This window comes from Nelumbo nucifera, chromosome 7 (assembly GCF_055504915.1).
Source record: "Nelumbo nucifera cultivar China Antique chromosome 7, China Antique-T2T, whole genome shotgun sequence".
In the NCBI taxonomy this organism is placed as follows: Eukaryota; Viridiplantae; Streptophyta; class Magnoliopsida; order Proteales; family Nelumbonaceae; genus Nelumbo; species Nelumbo nucifera.
The window spans coordinates 1,832,075-1,850,055 of NC_142655.1; the positions used below are offsets into that span (position 1 = coordinate 1,832,075).

Genomic DNA, 17,981 nt, shown 5'->3' on the forward strand with positions numbered 1-17,981 from the left:
ATGATACACCCACAGTTATTATATATAACAAGAATGAAGTCTAAGAAAAATAAAGATTCACTTTGGAGGTGAGCAGTGTTCTCTGTTCTACTATTCCCCTCCCGTTTCCCTTCTCTGGGTATTCGTCCTTGCTTAAGTCGGAATAGAAAAGTGATATCATTTTTCCAACAAATGAGTTAAGATAACCTTCTTAGAGGTCCTGCTCTTAGAGCCTTCTTCTTCAATCCCACAAATAAATTCTGGCTTAAGTGATAAGTCAACCAGGTGTTCAGCCACAGAAATGTCGAGGACCACAGCTCGAACAGTAGAGCCTATTTCCAGATTTGTCCCACATACTGCAAAGATGGCACAATACTCTTTCAAGACTTATAATTGATAACCCAAGTGATCAAACTCCATGAAAACGACTTACATTGATAATGTGCAATGAAACCAAAAACATCAGTATGCTCCTTAAAACTAAGAACAACACCAAATTCTTTTGTTTCATGAATCTCTCCTTCCACAATAGTCCCGGTATTGAAACTTTTCACCCAATTGGAATCAAAATTTTCTGATTCTGGCATTTGTAGCTTGGCAATCTGCAACCAAAGAAGCATAACACATAAGAAAGAAGCATAACACATAACACCAAAGAAGCATAACTCCATAAGAAAGCAAACACAAATCCTAAGTACTTGTAAGGCAAATCAGAAATGAGCAAAAACGATAATATTTTAGTAAGCAGAAAAGAGTAGCTGAGAAAATGTCCAAGAGAAGAACAAACAATCAGGAGAATCAAAAAGAAATGAACTGAAATAGAACTGCTTTTCTAACAGGAGAACAAAGAAAAACAAATTATGCAAGCTAGAGGTTAGGAAAACAAACAACATTAAGTCAATATAAGAATTATAAAATGGGTAGGGGGAAGAAAAAGAACTGCCATAAGCATGTTTTGCATACCTTCTCTTCAAGAGTAAAATATTCTTGCATAAACGATGCATCCATTGAAAAGCAAGATGACTGCTTCAGTGACAGTGTAATTCTGCCTAATTCAATGTCAACCTGGAAATAATAATAAACAAGAAATGAAAACTAAGTAGCTAATGCTCCAAAACATCTAAAGAAATGTCCATCCTAGCTTGTGCACTGACATTGAGTATATTACTGCGAACAGATTGCCCAACATAAAAGGTTTCGAAAAGGTTAGCTCTTCCATCATCAGTTGCCTTCAAATCAAAACAAATTCATTTAATTTATTTGTCAACAAAAAAGCAGTAACTTATTCAAACAAAACACAAGAGATACCAATTTCGGAAATATTGGATGTTAGAGGCATACTTTATTTTTAGGACAGAAACCAGTGAGGCGCCCAAGAAAGCGAACAAAGCAACCAGCTTCAATTATATTACAGATATAACCCTGGTACATAAATCCATATATGCTTTTACATATGGTGAAGTATAATTAAAGAAAAATAATAACCAACAAAGGCAGATTATACCTATGAAACGAAAACATAACTCATGACAAGAAATGTTTGGGATATTGATGTAGAAGTGGTAATAAAATGCTCTTACATGGACTATTAAATGAGGATGAACCTGCATGAGATCCACTGGGAGCTGCTTAGCAGAGTTTATAAGAGAATATTTTGCTGATAATACCAGATTGCTACCATCAATATCTGCAAACAATGCAAGAACAATGTTAAAATTAATAAGCATCACTATTAGTTAGCACCATAGTTAGCAATATTTCTACTCAACCATGTGAGATCTCCCAATACATTGCCTACTGTTACTAGATAACCATTTTTATGGATGATATAAAAAATTTTACAAAAGAAAAAAAAATGAAGATTTGGTAATTTCTATGCGGTGGAATCTGGTAATTTGTGCAAGATATCTTAGAAGTATAATTAATGGCAAAACTAATTTCTATGCAGTGGAATCTGGTAATTGAAGATTTAGAAAGAAATAGAGATGGAGAATTAAAAATGAAGGATGAAATGTAGAGGGCTAGACCATTTGGTAGTAAAAAGGAAGGTGGAGAGAGAGAGTGAGCGAGTGAGTGAGTGAGTGAACGAGTAACAAGAGTAAGTTCCTACAGTCATAATGATTAAAACATTCTTTAACCTTCAAATTCCAATCACACCGACTCTTTTCACAGACTCAATATGGGATTGGATCTATCATTACGGATGACAAAATAATGTCAAAAAAAATGAACCTAGAGGAATGATAAACCCATAGGAATCCATAATAGAATCTGATGAGCATCCAAAAATATGTGATCAGCAGACATTAGTGACTTAACAAGATTAGTAAAATAAATAAAATAAGTACAAAAGCAATAAGTCTTGACCATGTTAACAAAACAGGAATCTTACTATACCTAGAACCAACAATTCATCAAATTCGTAGCCAGGCTTGAGAATTGACTTCATTAAAGTAGCTTGCCCTGCATTGTATCCCAATTTCTAGTATAGAAAAGCCAAGCCAAATCACAAGAAAGATCCATCTTTCATAAAAAGGAAAATAAAACATACCTTGATGATCTGCCAAATGTTCAGTGAGTACAGTTCCCTTCAGGTAACCTTTTCCACTTACATGCACAATAACTGCGGTAGGAGTCAACCTCTCCACAACACCAGAAACCAAGCTACCCAACTCCACTGAGTCACCCATAGAAGGCCTGCAGTTGAGTGGGAAAAGTAAGAAGAGGGAGGGAGAGAAGGACAAATTATACTTGTTATAAGACATCTAATATGAATATAAATAGCCAGGTAGTCATCATTCACAAAAAACAGTTTTCAAAAAAAGAACCCCTCCCCCACCTTGGTAATAAAATAAACATTAAGATATGCATTTGATTTCAAACCTACTAAAAGGTTCAAGCAAGTAAACCCAAAACTCCATATATAATCTGATTTTTTTCTTTGAGCTTGTTTGCAATGACATTTTCTACCCATGTCTGATACCAGTAAATCTGTTCTTTCTTTCATGCATAAGTTGCATGGGCTGTTTCCCAGTAAACCAGTTATTCTGAATAGCATCCGCGTTGGCTTTACCACCTATCCATCTGAACCAATGTTTTAAAAGGCGTGGGACGCATACACCTGGAGGTGCACCTCCAGGCAAGGCACCCCCAAAACGCCCTGAAACAGTGAGATGTATGCCAGAGGCACTGACACCTCTGAGGCGTATGCCTCAGGTGCAAGTGGCATAGGCCTCATACATTTTTTTCATGAGATGTGCTAGAGGTGTACACCTCATGCACACCTCAACTAAAAAGGCAGAAAAAAAAAAGAAAAAAGAAAGAAAAAAGAAAAAAGGAAAAAAGAAAGGGGTCCGGGGTCTTAGCCCCAAGCCAAGACCCTGGGGGCTAAGCCCCCAGACCCCTTGACACCTCTGAGACATATGCCTCCGGGTCAACAAGACCCCCCTTTCAACTAGTGCTATGCATCTTCATTTTTCTTAATATAAAAGATTTTTATTAAAAATAAAGAAAAATGGGATTTTTCTTCCTCTTCTTCCGATTCATCCCCCCTCCTCTTAAGGAGGCATAAGCCTCCTTGCGTTCGAGAGGCTTACACCTCTTATGTTCTGAACTACGCCTCACACCTCTAGGTAGTGGAACGCCTCCCGCGTTTTAAAACATTGATCTGAACATATTAAACCATACTAAACACTTCAATAGTTTGGAATGCCCAATATTCAGCTACTTAAGCTACCCTCTAAAACTTCAACTTTAATGATGAGGAACAACTATGCAGCAGTCATAAGGTAGATCGCCACTTCATCCACCGAATTAACCTAGCTCTAATTCTATAGGTAACATTCCTCTTATCTTCTACATTAAAATAACATAACCCCTTAATATAGCAGATGGATAAACAAGATTCGCATGGCTAATTCCACTTTGGTTTAATGGAATATGATGATGAAATGATCATTGTCATTATCATCAAATGACAATGGAAGTATCAAACAAGGTTTTGCATCCCAAAGACCACCTAATAAAAGGTAGTACTGTTGCTCAGTAAAATCATTTATATATGGAGATCAGGAATCTAATTCTAATAATGACCAAACATTACCTAGAGATTCCTTTGAGACCCCTTCAAGCTCAACCCCTTAACTGGTATTGAGTCCCCAGTAATCTTTTATTACAAAAATGACCAAAACATACCCTCCCTCAAGTCCCTTGTTTAGCCAACGTATCAGCTAAGCCATTTGCTGATCTTCTTGTCCATTTGAAGCAAGAACCAATCTCCCTTGTTATATTGAGGATTTCCCTTATGGGTTGTCTATAAATCCAAGCTCCCAACCTACCTAATTGCAACCAATCAATTAACAGTTTAGAGTCTCCCTCCATCTCAACTTGGTGTAACCCCAATTGTTCAGCATATCTTACACCTTGAAGCACGGCCAGCACCTCTGCTCTCAATGAGCCCCCCATTCCTATTGGCCCTGAAAACATAGCCACAATTCTGCCATTTTCATCTCTGGATACTCCCCCTATACCTGAAGGGCCCGGGTTACATCTAAAGCTCTCATCGAAGTTCAATTTCATTCTTTGTTGTGTTGGTCGGGACCATAACTCCTGCACAATAGGTTTTATGGAGGTTGTAGTTGCCACCACTCTCCAATTCTTGTAAATGTCTTCAGCTGACAAGTCTTTAAATAAATCCAAGTTTTCAACCATTGAATTTAAATTCCTCCTACTGTTTCTTTCTTCCCAGACTGACCATAGGATAGTTGCTCTTGTGGCCCTCCGCCCTCCACATTATTCTTCCACACCTCTTCGGTTGCCTAAAAAAGCTTGGGTCAAAAAGGCTTACCCCGTCATAGTAGAGAACATGAGGTAGCAGGCACAAATTGGCCTTTTTCTTTGCAACATAGTAGTAGTAGTAGTAGTAGTAGAAGTTTGCAATGTGTTGATTAGAGTCATTGAGGGTTCAGGTTTTAAAGTCTTTGAGGGTTCAATACAGCATTTAGCAATGTTTGTATTGATTAAATCCTAACAAATAAGAAAATAATAAAAAGAAATTAGTATATAAACACAAAAAATGAATATTTTAGTTTAATAGTCCCTATTTTATATTTATAATGTTAAAAAATAAAGAATAAAAAAGGATTTTACAAAACATAGTACAAAATTGCTTGGCGATTAGGCGAGGCGAGCCTTAAAGGGCGCTTTGTCGCCTAGGCGATGCCTTGACAACTATAATCCAAATAGGTTGACCCTAAAAGGTTAACTAATTCATCCACAGTTATCATTTCCAACTCCCTTAGACCTCTCCTCAGAGCCAAGTCCCAAGAATTATCAATAAAGAAGCCCTAGGATCGACCCAAACATCTTCCCGAAACAACACTTTGTTTCCAACACAAGCATCAAATTTAACACAAGGAAGGCAATATACCATGAATAGATTTCCAAGGAGAGAATCAAGAAGCCCTAGGATCGACTCATGCATCCCAACCATTGTCTGCCAACACATGAATGCTAACAATCACCCTATACTAAAGCTTATCCTGTTCCAACGGCAATCTCCATAGCCATTTTCCCAATAAAGTTGTGTTTCTTACTCTTATATTTCCTATTCCTTGATCACCTTCATCCCTACTTCTAGAAACCACCTCCCACTTCACTAAATGGTCTTTTTTGGTGTCTCCTGGTTCCCAAAGGAAGTTCCTCATAATCTTCTCTAGCTGGTTTGTCGCTTTCACCGGTAACCTAAAGGTAGATAGGCAATACAAGGGTAACTTAACCAATGTTGACTTTATTAGGGTTATCCTACCTCCCAAGGAAATGTAGTTTCGCTTCCAATTCGCAAGTCTTTTTGTAAACCTCTCAACCATTGGATACTAAAAGCTATTCGTATTTGGATTTCCCCCAAAAAGTACTCCCAAGTATTGTAATGGCCAATCCCCCACTTCACACCCCAATAGTCCAGCTAGCAGATTCACCTCTTCACTCCTCAAATTTACTCTAGCCACGCAACTCTTGCCCCAATTAATTTTAAGGTTGGAGATCCTCTCAAAATTATGTACTATCCAATGTTTTAAAAGCACAAGGTGCAAAAAAGGCGCAAGGCCATTTTCCGCCTGAGGCACAAGGCGCAAGGCGAGGCGCGAGCCTTTTTGAGGCAAGGCGAACAATTTAAAAAAAAATGCAAGAACCCCCTCGAGGCAAGTAGCTAATGTGATATATTACATTCCTAACTCAACGAGCCACCTTTGTACCACGCCCCTCGAGGCAGCAAGAACCCCCTATTTGGTAATGTTGTCCATTCATTCATCTTAAGACCCTAACATGGACTTGTTTGGGCTGCCCTCGAGGGGCATGGCACGGGGGTCCGAGGGCAAAGCCCCTGGCCCAGCAGCCAGACTCAAAAAAAGCGAAAAAGCGGCAAATTTTCAAAAGACGCAAGGCCCCAAGGTGCACCAAGCGTGCGCCTACCCTAAAATGCACCTCGTCTGAGCGCCTCAGGCGCGCCTTTTAAATCACTGGTACTATTCTTTTTAGGTTCATAAGTTCTTATATTCTTCCTTCACAAAACAAAATAATATCATCTGCAAACTGTAGATGTGTAACCACCACTTCCTCCCTTCCAACTCTCCAGCCTCTAATCATATTGTTTGCATCTGCCCTTGTGATCAATTCACTCAACACATCGACTACTAGAGTAAATAGGAAGAGGGATAGAGGATCTCCTAGTCTAAGGCCCCTTTTGGCAGGAAAAAATCTCTTGCTACTCCATTTACGAAAATTGAGAAATGACATGAAGAAATGCAACCCTTCACCCATCTACACCATCTTGCTTTGAATCCCCTACAGTTAAGAATGTCCATCAAAAACTCACAATCCACCATGTCATAAGCCTTTTCTAAATCCAACTTACAAACCAGTCCTTTTTGCTTCTTCCTTTTTCTAAACTCTACGCATTCATTGGAAATGAGAATTTGATCCATTATTTGTCTCCCAAAAACAAAAGCCCCTTGATTTGGAGAAATCATTGAGGGAAGTACAATTTTTATTCTTAGTGCCAAAACCTTGGAAATGAATTTGTACATGCTTCCTATTAGACTTATGGGTCTGAAGTCCTTCGGCTGGATTGCATCCACTTTCTTCGGTATCAATGCAATGAAAGTTGCATTTACACCTAAGTTAAATTTGCCCCTCTCATAGAATTCATCAAAAACCTCCATCGGGTCATCCCCAATTATCTCCCAACAATCTTGATAGAATGCCAGCATAAAACCATCAGGTCTCGGGGCTTTAGATCTCTCCATTGAGAAAACTGCATTTTTCACTTCTTGAATCCCAAATTTCTTTTTCAAGGACTCCAATAGCTCTCTATTTCCATCCTTCCATTCCAGTCCCTCTAAACCATCTCTTGAACTCCTTGGACCCTCATAGAGTGTTTAGAAATGGTTCACAAAGGCATTAGCCATGTCCTCATCATCTCTTGTCAATACTTGCCCATTCCATTCCAATTTCAGCAATGAGTTTTTCCTCCTCCCATTTACCAACATATGGAAAAAACTGGTAGTACCATTCCCTTCCTTTAGAAATTGACATCTAGATTTTTGTCTCCAAGAAACCTCCTCTTTTCTTAGAATGTCTTCCAGATCCTTTTTCAATCCCCATCTCTCTTTCCTATCTTCCGAATTCAAACTTCTCTCAACTTCCACCCCATCCAAATCCACTATTCTACCCAGGATTTCCTGTTTTCTTTCTTCAATCCTTCCAATTTGGGTGTTCATCAAAAATCTTTCTATTTCACTCCTTCCAAATCTCCCAGCAAAGAGCACAAGGAATACAGCTCCAAGGTAGCCCAACTAAAAAATTATTCTCAAACATCTTGGCTTCAAAGGTCCATATAGAAAAGACTTAAAAAATATTTTCAAATAGGAAGAACCAAACACAAATGTGTCACATCCCCTTCAGTCACATAACATAAGTAGCACCTCCCTACCATCTGAATTCCTTTGCTTTTGATGTAGTCTTGAGTCAATATACTATCCAGAGCTAGAAGCCACACAAAAGCCTCCACTCTAACTGGAATGGGATCCCCCACACTCCTTTCATTTCCAACCTCTCCACTTAATTTCTTGCCAAAGCTCTATAAAATGAGTTTATAGAGAAGACACCACTCCTACTTTCCTTCCACCACCTTGCCTCTTTTATTTCTACTTGCATCTCCACCGACTACAACTTTGATAACAAATACATTCCTCCACTTCCCAATCAATGGGAGGCCTTCTGAACTTCAGGAACCACACCACCCTTCTTGGTTAATTTCAAAATTCTTTATGATAGATACTTTTCCTGCTTAAGTATAACCTTGGGAACAACTCACATAGTCTACCAATGCCTACCCAATCATTCTCCCAAAACTTAATGGTTGTATCATACCCAACTTTGAAGGAAACATAGTCTAAAAAGGCTGAGTGGAAGCTCATTATTCCTTTCCACACGCACACCCCATATGAAGTTTTCACCTCCTTAAATCCCACCATATACTTGCAAGCTACCATGATGAGGCAAAAGAAATAAGAAAAAAAAATGTGAATGTATTCCGTTTTGCATGTTTTTTGTTTTTAGTAGGATCCCAAATTGTTGTTTTTGGGTAGCTTTGTTGACAGTTTGGGACTGGGGGTATTTTCTGTCCACATCATACCACCTTTCTCCATAAAGCATTCCTTTCCACCCCATACCTCCACAACCACTTTCCCTATAGTGCGTTGCAGTGTTTTAAAAGCACAAGGCGCAAAAAAGGCACAGGGGTCAATTTGTGCCCGAGGCACAAGGTGAGGTGGGCACCTTTTTGAAGCAAGGCGAAATAAATACAAAAGAAATGCAAAAAAATGCCAAAAAAATAAAAAACAAATATTAAACATGATATTACTAAAAAATATAAAGTTAAATTTTAAAATAATGTTTTAAAAAACCTATTATCTAAAATTAAAATACATAAACATAAGATGTAAAGCATATTCAAATGAGAATTTAAAAATAAAATCAAACATGTAAAACATTTTCAAGCATGTAAAACCTCTAATCTCTTTTTTTTTTATCAATAACATCAATTTCATTAAATTAAGAGAATAGAGGGAAAGGAATACAAAGGGAGATAAAATAACTTAGCTCCCCAAAAATCAGAAAACTCAAGGAAAGCAAAGAAAATTAAAAACTAGCCCAGAAAACAGCCTCCCTATTCACTCCTTGCTTGGTCAACCCATCCGCAAATGAGTTGGCTCTCCTCTTCACCCAGTTGTACTAAATCTCTATGTCCCTACCCAGCCATAAGAACTGTTTTTTCTCATTGCTAAAGTTCCACAAACCACTGTCCTCTGTCTTCAACCAATTAACCACCACCTTCGAGTCACCTTCCAGAATCAAACGGCTAATATTTAGATCTTTTGCTCTTCGAATTCCTTCAAGCGCTGCAAGGATCTCAGCCCTAAGAGAGTCACCTTCTCCAATAGGGCCAGAGAATAAAGCAGTAACAATCCCTTCCTCATTCCTGAAGACTCCTCCAATCCCAGAGGGCCCTGGATTCCTTACACTGTTGCCATCAAAATTCAGCTTTAAAAAGCCCGAGGGGGGAGGGGACCAGAACGGACAAAGAGTCCTCTTGCATCTTGCAGTGAAAGCAATCTCTTTCCAGTTTCTTAGCAAGTCATCCATAGGACAATCTAAAAACAACTCCAAAGATTTTAGCCAGTGGACCGCTCTTATAAGGATTCGATCTAACAAATCTTCCAAAGTTTTTTCCTTGTCAGAAAATATGCATGAGTTTCTTTCTTCCCACAAAGACCAGTAAACCGCTGCCCTAATACACCTCCACATAGTCTTCCCTCGCTTCTTAGGCCAACTGAAAAAAGATGGGGAAAACAAACCTTGGACAGTCTCCGAAGGAACCTCTAATCTCTTTTTTCACTCAATTGCAGTACTTTACATAGCTAATGTAATGTAAAACATATTACATTCCTGATTCTACAAGCCACCTTTATGCCACGCCCCTCAAGGCAAGCCCAAACAAGTCCACATTAGGACTTCATTTCTTAGTTTTCACATAAAAAAATAATGATCTTATAGTTTCAATTGCTTTTTAAGAAGACATTTTATTAGGATGAGAGAATGAAATGCGCCTCGCTTGTGCGCCTAGGCACGCCTTTTAAATCACTGGTGCCTTGTAGAACAATTTTCACTCTCATCCCCAAACCACCATCTTTTTTATCCCAACATACTCAATCCCATTTGAAAACCTTTACACACACCATGGAAAATCTGCTTGCATCTTCTCAACTGAGATTGCAATGGATGATGGAACATTCAGCATGGATAGGTAATAAACTAAATAATTAGACAAGACACTTTTTTGTTAATGTGATTTTGTCCCCAAGAGAAGGATGTTTGCCTTTCCAAGAATCGGCTGCCACATAAATGATGCTGAAGCTTTTTTTATCAATGATGATGCTGAAGTTTTGCACCTATCAGAAGCCTCAAATATGTCAGAGGAAACTCACCAACAAGACAACTCAAGGATGCTGCACACTCCTCCAATAGTAATTGGGATACATTTCCTACTCCAATAATCACACTTTTATTTAGGTTGATTTTCAAACCAGCCAACACTTTGAAACATTTGAGTATGGCCCTCAATCTCAATACCTGATCAACCGATTCCAAAAAAATTAGAATGTCACTTGCAAATTGGAGGTGACTGAGGGAGATTCCTTGATTCCTTCCCTGTCAGTGCCAACTTTAAAGCCTCCCATCAAACCCATATCTGCTCCCTTATTTGCAAACCTACTTAGAACATCTACAACAAGCAAAAAGAGTAGTGGAGAGAGGGGATCACCTTAACTTAAGGCCCTCAATGCCTGAAAGAACTCTGTCAAAACACCATAAACCAGCACTGAGAAGGAGACTGTAGAAACACATGCAAACACCCAACTCCTCCATCTTTTCCCAAAACCCATTCTTTCCAGGACTCCCTCCAAGAATCCCCACTCATGATCAAATCTCAATGTTAATCTTGCAAATGAGACCATCTCTACTGCTCCCTAATCTTGCATCAACACACTCAGACACTATCATCACAGCATCCAAAATATAGGCACTTAATTTTCAGAGCTTGGATTGGCAGAGTAGCTTCTGCATATTCTGCCACTAATTGCTCTGTTTCTTTTGGGTGATCAGATCCTTGAACACATACAATGATAAGTTTTGTCTTTAGAGAAAGATGAAAGTACTGGATTCATTCATATCATCAACAAAAATATCACTCACAAAGCTAACAGACCGCACAATCTCTATTACCATGGGTTAAAAACACAAGAAATCTATATATAGGTATAACTAAAGCTTGAAACTGGAATTTCTAAAAAATGCAGAAATCATGGATAAAAGTATATTGCTTGAGCCAGAAAAAAGTCTACATTCCAAACCAGTGTTTCCTGCATATTACTAACAAATTTAAACTGCCTGTGCATGTCAGGATAGAGAATAGGTGCTTATACAGATGGCAACCCCAAGTAAATGCAAAAACAGCACACAAAATCATACATGATGCACCCACACAACAACCTTGTTAAGGATATTAAAGAAAGCAAACCTTGGAGATAATATGAAACTAAGGTTGATTCTTCGTGAAGCAGGAATAGCACTTATGACCCTACATTTCACAACTTGTCCAACATGATATATCGCAGCCGCTTCACAACCCAACTCTAATCCAAGTTCAGACCTGGTTAGCAAAGGAAATTGATCAATCAATTGACCATTAATTGAATTAGAAAGGGTTAAAAGGAGTAGGACAAGACAAGAGAATCAAACAAAAATTATAATTATCATGAATCCAAGAAATACAAATGTACTTCACACTATAGTTCCATGTTTGAAATCCAGATACCATATGAAAAGAAGATAAAAACATCACTTCTTTCAAGAATACAAATAAATCCATCAGGCCTCAACTTGTAGAAAGTTGACGGTTTCCATCTTGTCAGATGATTGGACAGACAGCAAAAACAAAAGTTTAATCAATGTAACAGATGTACTAGGAGTATTACTCATTAAAAAAAATAGCAGTACTAGGACAATGATGGCTGTTTGTATTAGAGGTTTGGTCGCTCCACAGATGAAAAAGTAGGTTAATCAACAACTTAGCATTCTTTAAAACTATTAGAAACTATGAGAATATATATTGTCTTAAATCAATGAATTATTGACTGATCGTGGATCTGGTTCTAAGATTCAAGGGAGCACCACTCAAAACAAGATCCTGATGCAGGACGTCTGGGAAATTTTATCAAATAGGTACTGTAGTGTAGCAAAAGGTAAGAAATTAATAGAACAAACATAAGGTGGTTTTAAAGATGGATTTTCAACTAGCTTGAATAGAATCTATAAATATTAGAATACTAAAAATAATAATGCTAAGCTTATCAAAAAATACTGCTAATATCAAAACTGTAGAGGGAGAGAGAATATATTGGAAGAACCAAGAAAATAAGGTGAACTAACCAAGTTAGGTAAAAATATTGTGAACTAGTTATAGGAAGCTTTTCCCCAATAGAAGGCTTTCTAGGGCAGTGTATTATGAAAATTAGGTGATGCAATGAACACTAAAGGTCACTATATGGAAATTTGATATCAAAATACAAGACTCCAAGGAATAAGGAATAAATGTTTGTAGTGATTTTCCAGCCTGAAGTATGCAAATCTAATTTTATTACCAATAGGAGCAAATAGCAAGCAATAAACAGATAACTTGCAAACATTTCTGAATTAGATACAATAAAGAATAAACATAGGATTATCCCAAGGCTCTAGGCACCACACTTAAGAGTCAATAAACACTACTAGAAAATTGCAAAACACAATTGTACGCTTGCAACAGCAATAACCAAAATGAACATCCATTCATCTAAAATTATGAAGCTATGTGAAAATATATGAAAATAAATAATATGAGATCAACTGCCCTGACTGAACGGAAAGATATTACTGCTCTACTGCCTAAATACTTTCATCCTTAAACTAAAATCTAGCACAAGAGACTTAAAACAGGCATTAATAAGGATATAGTGGACTGGTCTTTCCTGTTGTGTCTCCTACACAATATTGGACTTGGATTAAGATGGACAAAATGGATCAAAGGTTGTGTTAGCTCAGCACATTTCGCAATATTAATAAATGGAGTGGCTAAGGATTTCTTTCTGGCTGAAAGAGGTTAAGACAAGGAGATCCTCTCCCCCCTTCATTAGTGGCTATGGGGTTCAGTAGACAAATCATTAGGCCTAACCAAGAAAGCCTGGTCACAGGCTGGAGGATTGGTAGATCTGAGGTTGTAGTGACCCACCTGTAATTTGTTGAGGACATTATCATCTATTGTGAAGATTGTGGTGATTCCAGTTTGAGGAATTTGAAGTCTCTAGTTGATAGTTTCCAATGCATCTCAAAGCTAAAAACCAATTGTGGAAAGAGTTGTGTGGTGGGAATTAACCTGGAAGAGATTGACATTCAGAAATTGGCTGAAATACTAGGTTGTGAGGTAAAAAATTGTCTCTTGATTATTTCTTGGGCAAAGCAAATCAATTTGGCACTTTGGAAATTCAGATGTATTTCAGAGAAATTGACCTACTTGAAAAGAGGTTCACTTCAAGTTTTGCTAGGGTAAAGAGGGAAGCAAATGAGTTGACAGATATTCTAGCCAAACCGAGAGCTGAGAGACCCAGTCTCTTCTGGGCAGTTTTGTAACCTGATGCATTTTGATTATCTCCATGATGGAATGCATGTACTAAATCAGAATTCAGAATTTTAATTTAATGAAAACATTTCTTTGCTGCTCAAAAAAAATTAATAAGGACCTAAAAGACACTTTATCATGGCCAAACCCCAGACCAGAAAAAAGAATATTACAGAATATTCATGCTATCTAAGCTGACAAAAAATCACTCTCGCAGCCCAAAATTAACATTTGAGAACTGCAACTTATATTTAAGCCAGTAAAGGGAGAACTTATTATTTCCTTGTCACTTGTGCTTAGAATAAATGACAATCATAAGTTTAGAGTACATGAAAATTGAGGAAGATGACATGCATAGTTGTCAAGGCGACGCCTACGCGCCCAAGCGACTAAGCGGTTTTCCATGGTCACCTTGCCCAAACGCCATTGGTTTTGTATACTAGGCACCCGCCCAGAGACTTAGGCAGGCGCCTTATACATCTAATAAACTTTTTTTTAATTTATTGTTTTGATATTTTTATTGGCAGTTTTATTCTTTCATAATAGAACTGGTTACATGCTATCATTTTATTATTAAGACAATAAACTTTATTCTTTCAAACAAGTTTTCTTTTGTCTTGAGGGTTTTTGTTCGATTAGAGAGGGAGGAGAACCGAAGCCTTCAAGCTCCAACCCAACTCCATCGCACGATTTCAGCTTCAAGAGGTAAGTTCTCCTCCTCTCCTCTCTAGAGTGCTTTTTTTTCGAAAAAACAGGGGCTCTGCCCCTATACTCCTCCCTTTCTCCACTCATTTTCTTCCGCCCCATGACTGTTCTCAGTCAATAGTCGGTCAACTCAGTCCTATTTTTTGTGTTTTTTTCGAAAAAAAAAAAAGGGGCTCCGACCCTATACTCCTCTCCTCCCTTCCTCCACTCATTGTTCTAAGTTTTTAACAGCTGAACCCCACTTTTCTGTTCTTCTTCAACTCTTCTTCTTTTCTTCTTCTCATTGAATAAAATTAGTGTGTTTTGAAATCTTTTATTTTTTATCAGTTTTTTTCAAATATTTTCTATAAATCATTAATATATATGGCTGAAATTTTTTTTATATGGATGAACTAAAAGTCTGAAACTTGATTGTATGGCTGAATTGAAAATCTGAGATTTGATTATATGGCTGAATTTTTTTATTTAATTTCAATTGGTATGTTGCAATATTGCATTTGCTGGTTTGCATTACTACTTGCTTCCATTTAACATTTATTTATTTGCTTTTGTGTACTTATCAAAAAAATTATTATTTGTTATTATTAATTTATTAATTATTGTCAATGTTGATTTGCCCTTGGTCTTGGTCTTTTTCTCTTAGACTCTTACTCATATTTCTCATTATTTAATTTAGGAATAAAATAGATTAACTATTTTCTAGTTTAACATTTTTGTTTGTATTCTAATTTGTTTTATTTGCTGATTGGGTTTTTTTCAATAGAAATAGAGAATGCCAACTGATGACAGAAGTGTCAGTGTTACGTGTAAGGCTCAATCAAAGGACCCTGCATGGCAATATGCATTTTGGCATGATTTGGACAACAAAAATGCAATTTCATGTTCATTATGTCGTAAAGTTGTTAAAGGAGGAATAAAAAGGATAAAACAACATTTGGTTGGAGGATATGGGGATGTTACCAAATGTCCCAAAACTACTGCAAGTATTGCCAAGGAGATGCAAGAATATATGTAGAAGAATAAGAGGAAGAAACCATTGGATGATTTTACAATTGAAGATAACCGTGGGGCATGGGAGCAAATTGTATCCGAAAGGGGTTCCAACAATCAAAGTAATTAAACCATGGAAGTAGGTGTCTCCATTTCAAGTGGTAAGAGCACCCCAACTTCAAATACCCCCTTTCCACCAAAAAGAAGGAAAATGTTAGAGGACCAAATGGATAGTTTTGTGAGACCAAATCAAGAAGAAGTTGTTAAAGTGAGGAATAAAGGACAATTGATTCAAACAAGCATTGAAAGTCGTTTTAAAAAGGAAGAAAGGAAAAAAGTAAATGAATATGTAGCATAGTGGTTTTATCAAGCCGGGATTCCTTTCAATACGGTGAAATTGAAAAGTTCTGAAGTTATGGTTGAAGGAATTCCACAATTTGGATCCGGATACAAGCCTCCAAGTTACCATGAGTTACGAGAGCCATTCTTGAAAGGGGAGGTTGAGAAAACAAAGCAAATGTACAAGGAGTATGAGGCTTCTTGGAAGACTTATGGTTGTACCATCATATCTGATGGAAGGACTGATAAAAGGCAAAGATCTTTGATCAATTTTTTGGTGAATTCTCCTAAAGGGACTTTTTTCTAAATTCAGTTGATGCATCAAATGAAGTCCATAATGCAACTTTCCTGTTTGAGTTGATTGATAAAGTTGTTGAGGAAATAGGGGAGCAACATGTGGTGCAAGTGGTTACTAATAACCACTCCTCTTATGTTGTTGTTGGTGATCTTTTAAGATTGAAGAGTAAGAATTTATTTTGGACTCCTTGTGCTTCTCATTGTCTAGACCTAGGGGTGACCATTCGGTTTATTCGATTAAAAACCGAACCGAATAAACCGCAATTTTAAAAACCGAACTAAAAAAAATAAAAAGTGAACCGAAACCAAAATTTAGAAAAACCGAAATAACCGAAACCAAAATTTTCAGTTCGGTTTTCAGTTATTTCGGTTAAAACCGAATTTTAATAATATATATACTTTATTATATATAATAGTATATGTTATATATTATATACCATAAAATATATAATATGAAATCGAATTTCAGTATATTATATATTAATATATAATATTTTATATGTTACATATTACATATTACATATTATATATTATATATTACATATAATAATAAAAAGTTAGGTTAATTCGGTTAACTGAAATTCAAATTCCAAAAACCGAAACCGAAATCCGAAATAACCAAAAACCAAAATAACCAAACCGATTTAACCAAAAACCGAAACCAAAATTTTCGGTTTGGTTATTAAGTTTCAACCGAATAATGCTCACCCCTATCTAGACCTTATGTTGGAAGACATTGGAGAATTGAGGTCTACAAAAAGTTGTATTGCCAGGGCAAGACAAGTAACTGCTTTTATTTATAGGCAAACACTTCTTCTTGCACGCATGAGGGAAAAAACAAATGGAAGAGATCTTGTATGATGTGCAGTTACAAGGTTTGCCACCACTTTTCTAACTTTACAAAGTTTGTATACTTTCAAGGAGCCCTTGCGTGTTTTATTTGTTGGTGATGTGTGGAACAAGAGTAAATGGGTAAACAAATAAAATGGACTAAGAGCATCAAGCACTATGCTTTCTGTTGGGTTTTGGAAAAATGTAAGAGTTGCTCTTTTTGTTGCCCAACAAATTGTGGAGGTTTTACAATTGGCTGATGGTGATGAGAAACCCACAATGGGTTATTTTTACTATGCAATGGAGCAAGCAAGAGAAAATAAAAGAAAATTTTAGTGGAAAAGAGAGGGAGTATAACCCATTTTAGACATTTTTGATAGGTGTTGAACTAATATGATGCAACATCCATTGCACCTTGCTGGTGTTTTCCTCAATCCAACCCTTTATTATAAGGCTAAAGCACAAGATGAAGCATCGGTTGGAAAGTTTGAAATGGGCTTTCTAGATTGCATTGAGAGAATGGTCAGTGATATTGAAATTCAAAACAAGATCTCTCATCAATTGGAAGAGTATAAGCACGCCGATAGTGCTTTCTCTAAAGAATTGGCAATCAGGCAACATGAAATGAAGCAACCAAGTAATATAAGCTCTCTTTTCTTGAAACTTATATTTATATTTTATTCCGATTATTTTAAATCTATATTGTCTTAATTCATTTTTTTCTATTTTGTAGTTGATTGGTGGCATAGCTATGGACATTGCACCCCAGACCTTAGGCATATTGCATTACGCATATTAGGTCTTACATGCACTTCTTCTACTTGTGAGCACGACTAGAGCACTTTTGAGCATGTAAGTTCTAAGTAATGGACCTAATGGTTGGTTTTCTGATAAAATTATTTATGAAAGTTAAAATACTAATTTTTATAATTTTTCTTATTTTGTTGTGAATGTAGATTCATACAAAAAAGAGGAATAGGCTTAATCAAAAGAGGCTCAATGATCTTGTATTTGTTCAATACAATCGACACCTCCGAGAAAGATTTACAACAAGGCATGCAAATCAAAA

The 17,981-nt window shown here is 36.9% G+C and overlaps 1 protein-coding gene across 2 annotated transcripts in view; it reads right to left on the reverse strand.

The window, feature by feature from the left end:
• Positions 1 to 17,981, reverse strand: part of LOC104597638 (RIBOSOMAL RNA PROCESSING 5) — a 72,713-nt gene that overhangs the window by 21,996 nt on the left and 32,736 nt on the right. For both annotated transcript variants that reach the window (XM_010259299.3, XM_019197812.2), the window contains exons 15-23: positions 11,615 to 11,746; positions 2,531 to 2,676; positions 2,377 to 2,442; positions 1,560 to 1,666; positions 1,321 to 1,401; positions 1,134 to 1,208; positions 943 to 1,044; positions 413 to 581; positions 187 to 335 (exon numbers count right to left, since the gene is read on the reverse strand). In XM_010259299.3, coding sequence (XP_010257601.1) covers positions 187 to 335; positions 413 to 581; positions 943 to 1,044; positions 1,134 to 1,208; positions 1,321 to 1,401; positions 1,560 to 1,666; positions 2,377 to 2,442; positions 2,531 to 2,676; positions 11,615 to 11,746 — 1,027 coding nt within the window. The remainder of the gene's footprint in view (positions 1 to 186; positions 336 to 412; positions 582 to 942; positions 1,045 to 1,133; positions 1,209 to 1,320; positions 1,402 to 1,559; positions 1,667 to 2,376; positions 2,443 to 2,530; positions 2,677 to 11,614; positions 11,747 to 17,981) is intronic.